General features: G+C 53.3%; 1 protein-coding gene across 3 annotated transcripts in view; it reads left to right on the forward strand.

Annotated features, from left to right (window-relative positions):
* Positions 1-7,500, forward strand: part of DCAF8 (DDB1 and CUL4 associated factor 8) — a 34,915-nt gene that overhangs the window by 866 nt on the left and 26,549 nt on the right. For 2 of the 3 annotated variants that reach the window (XM_075607747.1, XM_075607748.1), the window contains exons 2-4: positions 224-267; positions 402-494; positions 3,512-4,176. In XM_075607747.1, the coding sequence (XP_075463862.1) occupies positions 446-494; positions 3,512-4,176 (714 nt within the window). In that variant the 5' untranslated portion in view covers positions 224-267; positions 402-445. The remainder of the gene's footprint in view (positions 1-223; positions 268-401; positions 495-3,511; positions 4,177-7,500) is intronic. The other variant, XM_075607749.1, reaches the window with a different exon arrangement.

The raw sequence follows: 7,500 nt of genomic DNA on the forward strand, positions 1-7,500 counted from the left end.
AACAGGATTTGCCTTTGTACCTCCGTGTAATTGTGCATCTTATTGTGTAGTAAAGGTAGGCAACATACTGATTGGATCATCTGATATTCAATATGGGACCGTATAGTTAGTAGCTGCTAATGAAATAGCTACTGCAAAGGCTGTAACATTGAGGGTAGCGGCTGTCTGCTTTTTCATGCCCTTTTTATTTTTGTGGCTTACACCATCCATTTGTTCTTCACAGGTCCCGCAGCTCCTGTGTTCACAGCTATTACTAGAAATAAATTGGTGAGTAAACTCGCTTCCTGCACAAAGTACTTATAACCGGTTATCTACTGAACACCGGCCATCTGACTGTGTGTTCCCTCCGTTAGGAGCTTGCTAAACGTTCTGGGGAGTCTAACTGCGTTTGGTTTGCCTAGGTTTCACGGACTGCGTAAGTCCAGGTAGATAAAGGCAAGTGGCTATGTCATTCAGCGGAGAAATGGCTGATGGGAAAACGGACATAGCAAATGGTAAGCGAATCCGCTGCTTGTTTGAAGAAACGTAGCCTGAATGTCTCCTGAGGAAGTTGGTTGAAGTTTGTGATGCTTTGTAATGGTTAGGCTGCGTCCATAGAGGGGGGAGCAGTGCTGAACAGAGCTGACGCTGAGGCTCGGCTGCCGACGCCTGTGCGATTTCATGCACATGCAGGCGAGCCAGCGGGCGCGATCGGGAGGCGGGGCAGGGACGTCGCTGGGCCAATAGCCCACGACGCACTGACGTCAACGTCACGGCGCTGTGACGTTGACGCTGATTTGGATGTTTTCAGCCTACAGCGTGCTGAAAAACAGCTTGGCTGTCGGCTGAAAACTCCAGCGCCTCAGCACGCCTGCGGACGCTCGCGTGAGCCCCCTCTAAAGACATCCTCATTGAGGATCATTGAGGATGCCGGGGGCTCAGCGCGGAGCGTCGCGCGGCTCAGCGCTGCTTGTCCTTCTATGGACGTGGCCTTATACAGGTGTTCACGAGACTCTTCAGATATACTTTATTTATGAAATGCTTTACCAGGAAATAATACATTTGAGAGGTCTCTCATTTTCAAGTAAAGTGCAGCTTCAAATGTAATAACTATATTTCATATAGCGCTTTTCTCCCAATGGGACTCAGCGCGTCACAATTACGTGCGTGGCATGCAGCACATAGGATTGTTAGACACAGTCCCGAGGCACAGGGAGATAAAGTGACTTGCCCAAGGTCACAAGGAAATGACACCGGGAATTGAACCAGGTTCCCCTGCTTCACTCAGTCATTATTATCAGTCGGTGTCTTTACGCCCTGAGCCGCTCCTTCTCAATTTAGTGTGTATATGAGGATGCAATGAGCCATATGCAGTGACATTTAAAATATGCGAGTGAGATTTTTTTCTCTCCAGCTTTTAAACTCCCCTACACCCCTTTATCAGTCCGCTGCAGCGTGATCATCTGAAACTGAGATTTCGGAACTCGCAGTAATACCGGCGCTAATGTTTCCGCTGCTCCAAGGAAAACTCAACACAAGCTGCAGAGAAATGCAGGGCGGCAACTCCACATGTTTGCAATTGCTCCTTCCTATCTTGTTCCATGCACTAGATCAGGGGAGGGCCAAGTCCAGTCCTCAGAGCTACCAACAGGTCAGGTTTTCAGGATATCCCTGCTTCAACACAGGTGGTGCTGTCGAAGACTGAGCCACTGATTGACCCACCCGTGCTGAAGCAGGGATATCCTGAAAACAGGACCTGTTGGTAGCTCTAGAGTTGGCCAGCCCTGCACTAGATTAGGCAGCAAAACCATTTGACCCTATGGTAGTCATTTTTTTTTGCCCCCACAAATACAAGCAGATATCTCTAGGATGCTACAATTAAAAAGAAAAATAGGGTAACATTTTCTTTCATTAATTGACTGAAGGTTTTGCTAAAGAAGTAGCTTAGTGGGAAGAACACTACAATTCGAAATGCCAGTGTCTGCTTTCCTTGTGATCCTGAGCTAGTCCCTTTTATCTCTTTGTACCTCCATATGAAAAGTGCTCATTCCCCCCCCCCCCATCCTAGGACCCGGCGTCAAATGATGCCGTGGGTCAAGTGACGTCACGTGACCCGCGACATCATTTGACGCGCGTTGCCATGGTGACGGGTCGCCGAAGAGCCGGCTGAAAGCAGGTAAGGGAAGCTACAGGGGCCTCACGTCTCCCCCAGCATTTAATTTAAATACCTTTGGGAAGAACGCGGGGCCTCTGTAACCGCTGTGCACCCCCCAGTTTGCGCACCGCTGCTATACAGGCATACCCCGCATTAACGTACGCAGCGGGTCCGGAGCATGTATGTAAAGCTAAAATGTACTTAAAGTGAAGCCCTACCTTTATTCCACTTATCGATGCATGTATTGTACTGCGATCGTCATGTACGTGCATAACTGATGTAAATAACGCATTTATAACAGGCTCTATAGTCTCCCCGCTTGCGCACAGCTTCGGTACAGGTAGGGAGCCGGTATTGCTGTTCAGGACGTGCTGACAGGCGCATGCGCGAGCTGCCGTTTCCCTATTGGGCGATATGTCCTTACTTGCGAGTGTACTTAAAGCTAGTGTCCTTAAACCGGGGTGTGCCTGTAAAAGACATTAATACTACATCTATTGAACGGGCAGAGATGGTCACCGTGTTTGTTTGTCCTTCCATGTGGTAAAATAAAGGAGGTGGCGTGAAACCTTTTTAATTGGATCAACAAATAGTTAATGTTACAAGCTTTCATGCCTCTTAATGTACCTGATCAAGATCCGTGAGAGGTTCACATATTGTAACATATCAACTATCTGGTTCAATAAAAGGTAACGCCCTGCCTACTGCTCCCTGCTATTAAAGCTGCCGTTCAAGCAATATTCTACATGTGTTTTTTAAATTTATTTAATAAATCAGTTTTGTCCTATGAGAAAATACTTTAAATTTAAAGAAATGTTTAATGTATTCTAATGTAACAAGCATTTTTGTTCCTATAGCAACCATTTACAAAGTCACACCCCCTTCCACTTCTGAAACAGCATCACCTTTTTGAGCCCTGTCCTCTCTCCAGCAGTGAACCAATTGAATGTAGTGCCTGCCTGGTCACATGATCTTCCCCACAGAACTTTGGCTGTCAGTGCAGCAGAAGATTACTCGAGATGCATTTAGTGAGCCCCCCGAGCCAAATCTTAAGCGATCGATTACAGGAGAACAGATCGATCAGCAACTTAGCTAATCACTTGTCAGTGTGCAGATTGTATTGATGCGCATATTAAATGAAAAAAAAGTGTTTTTCATGGTGGAATATTAAGGAATATCTGTTTAATCCCTCTGTTGGAAGAAGTTTCAGCAATGCATTGACATACAGCGCTTTGCATGCATCTCTGCCAGTGGTAGGGGTTACGCTTAGATGCAGTAGGTAAGTTTTGGTGTAGTGGTTAAATCTTGGTGCCAGTATGTACATAGGGGGTTTCTGTACCTCTTCGGAGCCCATATACATGTTTTTGTCTCTCGCGACAGGGAGCTTGTCCAGCAGCCCCGAAGACATGTCCGGGGCAGAGGAAGGCAAAGAAACCTCCGGCATTGAGGTGGAAGCCTCGGACATGAGCCTCACCGGAGACGAGACGAGCGGCCCGAACCGGGCAGAAAGCCGCGACACCGGCTCGGAGAGCTCGGGCGAGGAGAAGGACTCGGACAGCATGGACGACACTGGCCACTACTCCATCAACGACGAGAACCGGGACAACGAGCGCTCCCACTCCGAGGAGGAGGAGGAGGAAGAGGAGGAGGAGGAAGCGAGGACGCGCAAACGGGGGCAGCGCAAGCGCGCCAACCACGACCAGGACTCGTCGGAAGACGAGAAGGCCCTGGAAGACTGGGTGTTCTCTGAGAAGACGCCGCTGCCTCGCCCCCGCTGGAGGGCAAACCGCGCACTCCGGCAGCGGGAGTTGGGCAGCAGCGCCCGCTTCATCTACGACGCCTGCGGGGCCCGAGGGTTCGTCCAGCGTTTCCGCCTGCTGCACGGCCTGGACGGGCACAACGGCTGCGTCAACACCCTGCACTTTAACCAGCGCGGCACCTGGCTAGCCAGCGGCAGCGACGACCTGAAGGTGGTGGTGTGGGACTGGGTCCGGCGGAAGCCCGTCCTGGAGTTTGACAGCGGGCACAAGAGCAACGTGTTCCAGGTGAGCCCCGACCCTTTCACTGCCGCAGGGGAGCAGTTGCGCTGCAAGGCATTGCAGGCCCCACCCGGCAGCAAAGGGGTTAATATTAGGCGTAGAGCGGTTGCTCCAGTTGGACGTGTTGCCAGAATCCGTTGCAGGGATTCATAACGGTTTACACTCGGGAATAATGTGCGTTTCTGAAGCCTAAAGTAGTGCAGGACGCAAGCTTAACAATTCTAGTTTGGAGTCGCACAATAGTGGGTGATATTAGACGCAGATATTTGTTTTCAGCGGGGGAGGGTGATGGGACACGTGCGTATGCTGCTGCGATGCTTATCTGAGCGTGTTTTAGGTTTGCTAGTTACGTTTTTTTTTTTTTTTTTTGTGAGCCTTGACTCATGGCATCTATGCCACGCTCACAGTCGCTCCTACCAACCATTGTGGCCAAGCGCTGGCATATACTGCGTTTATTCCCTCACGGTCACCTGCTCTCTCTGTCTCCCTACATATCAGTAAGATTGTAAGCTCTCCGGAGCAAGGATTTCCTTTCCTAGGGTCTGATTTTTACATTTTTTTTTTGTAATATAATCCCATGTGCTGACTCTTTTTTGCAAAGCGCTACATACACTGTGGGCCCTGCATACACTGTGGGCCCTGCATGCCACTCCATGCACCAAAACTATTTATTTGGCCACTGTGGTCATACCACAACAGTTGATATTTTGTAGTTGAGTCGTCTGCCAATACTTCCATAGTTATATAGTAAACAAGCTGATATACCCGGCGTTGCCCGGGATTGTGGGGGGGGGTGGGGGTGCAAGGCAGGGATGGGGGGGTGAAAGGCAGGGATGTGGGGGGTGAAAGGCAGGGATGGGGGGGGTGAAAGGCAGGGATGGGGGGGGTGAAAGACAGGGATGGGGGGGGTGAAAGGCAGGGATGGGGGGGGTGAAAGGCAGGGATGGGGGGGGTGAAAGGCAGGGAAGGGGGGGGGTGAAAGGCAGGGAAGGGGGGGGGGGTGAAAGGCAGGGAAGGGGGGGTGAAAGGCAGGGATGGGGGGGTGAAAGGCAGGGAGGGGGGGGTGAAAGGCAAGGACGGGGGGGTGAAAGGCAGGGACGGGGGGGTGAAAGGCAGGGACGGGGGGGTGAAAGGCAGGGACGGGGGGGTGAAAGGCAGGGACGGGGGGGTGAAAGGCAGGGACGGGGGGGTGAAAGGCAGGGACGGGGGGGTGAAAGGCAGGGACGGGGGGGGTGAAAGGCAGGGACGGGGGGGGTGAAAGGCAGGGACGGGGGGTGGTGAAAGGTGGAGGCGGGGGGGGTGGTGAAAGGTGGAGGCGGGGGGGGTGGTGAAAGGTGGAGGCGGGGGGGTGGTGAAAGGTGGAGGCGGGGGGGGTGGTGAAAGGCGGAGGCGCTGGGGGGGTGAAAGGCAGGGACGGGGGGGGGGGGTGAAAGGCAGGGACGGGGGGGTGAAAGGCAGGGATGGGGGGGGTGAAAGGCAGGGACGGGGGGGTGAAAGGCAGGGGGGGGGGTGAAAGGCAGGGGGGGGGTGAGAGGCAGGGACGGGGGGGGAAAGGCAGGGCGGGGGGGTGAGAGGCAGGGACGGGGGGGAAAGGCAGGGACGGGGGGGTGAGAGGCAGGGACGGGGGGGTGAAAGTCGGGGGGGTGAGAGGCAGGGACGGGGGGCGCGACAGGCAGGAGGGGGGGGCGACAGGCAGGAGGGGGGGCGAAAGGCAGGGCCGGGGGGGGGGGGGCAGGCCCGAGGGGGGGCACAGTTCACGCCCCCTGCGTTTTCCTCACTTGACACGCTGCCTCCCGGGCCGCCCTCCACCTCGGGCTCCTCGGCGGTGTCCGCTCTCGGGGATGGTGAGCCGGGGTAGCGGCGTGTGGGGAGGAGGGGGGTGAGCCGGAGAGAGCGTGCTCGGGGGGAAGGTGGAGAAGTGGGGGAGCGGGCACACGCATCTCCCTCCCCTCTGGCTGCAGGGAGAGACGGAGAGAGCCGGAGGAGCGCTCGGGGATGGGGAGTGTGCTCGGGGGGGGGGGGGGGAGGAGGAGAAGAGCCGAGTGGGCAGGCGGCGGCGTGTGAGAGGCGGCGTGAGTACATCGGGCGAGAGACGGCGTGTCGAGAGGTGGAGGAGGCTTGCTTTTTGTGTGAGGGGTGGGGGTGTTTGAGGTGATGCGGCGCCGAGGAGCATGGGTAGCGAGGCTTGTGTTTGCTGTGTGGGGAGAGGTGAGGCGGCGGGTTAGTGTGGCAGTTGGGACCAATGGGAGGCGTGCGGGGGTGGGGCCGGGCCACGGACCAATCTGATTGGCTAGAGGGTGAGTGACAGACCAACTGACCAATCAGATTGCCCATAAGCACAGCTAACATACGTTTTCAAAAAAATATATATAGATGAGGCCGATAAAAGACATGCGTCCGTCAAGTTCAACCTATACTAAATTTAGGCGACAGATACTTTATCCTATATCCGTACTTACAGTATATTGATCCAGGGGAAGGCAAACAGAAAACCCCAGTGACATTATCCAATGATATCCCATAAGGGAAAAATAAATTCCTTCCTGACTCCATGAATTGGGAATCGGATTACTCCCTGGATCAGCGTCCTTCTCGTGTTTACTTATTTGGCACTGTGCTACCCTCCCATACACTCCTTTGGACATTGAAAAGTAGGGAGAGTTTGGGCAGATCTGCTGCTAATGTACAAGTTCACAACTGACTCATTTTGGCTCCCATTTGTTTGCATTGTAAAGCTGAAAAGATGAACCCCAGTGGATCCCCTTCACAGGCTGTTAACACTGCCTGCGTTCTCACACACACACAGCCTGTTCATTATTGCTTTAATAGGTTACCTGCCTGAGTAACTTAACTTGGGAAATGGATACCAGGGCCGTCCGTTCACTGAGCACACACATGTTCATGATTAAAATGAATGTTTCATCTTCCTCTAAATCAGGGGTGCTCAACTCCAGCCCTCATGTCCGCCCCCCCCCAGCCCCCCAACAGGTCAGGTTTTCAGGATGTCCCAGCTTCAGCACAGGTGGCTCAATCAGAGGCTCAGTCAAACAATGAGCCACCTTTGCTGCAGCAGAGAGATCCTGAAACCTGGCCGGGGGAGGGGCGCTTGAGGACTGGAGTTGAACGCCCCTGCTCGAAATTATGGGCTCACGTATGGGGTATAGAAAATAAACTGCTCTTATGTTGTCCTTGACGGGTTGGGCTCTGATAGCTAGGGGATTACCTATGTTTGAGTGAAACTGGCTTTAAATATGGAGGCAGAAGGTACATTCTGTGCCTGTTCATTAGACCTGCCCGCTCTAAATGAAGCAGATAAGAGCAGTATGTACA

The sequence above is a fragment of the Ascaphus truei genome, chromosome 7 (genome assembly GCF_040206685.1).
Source record: "Ascaphus truei isolate aAscTru1 chromosome 7, aAscTru1.hap1, whole genome shotgun sequence".
Taxonomy (NCBI): Eukaryota; Metazoa; Chordata; class Amphibia; order Anura; family Ascaphidae; genus Ascaphus; species Ascaphus truei.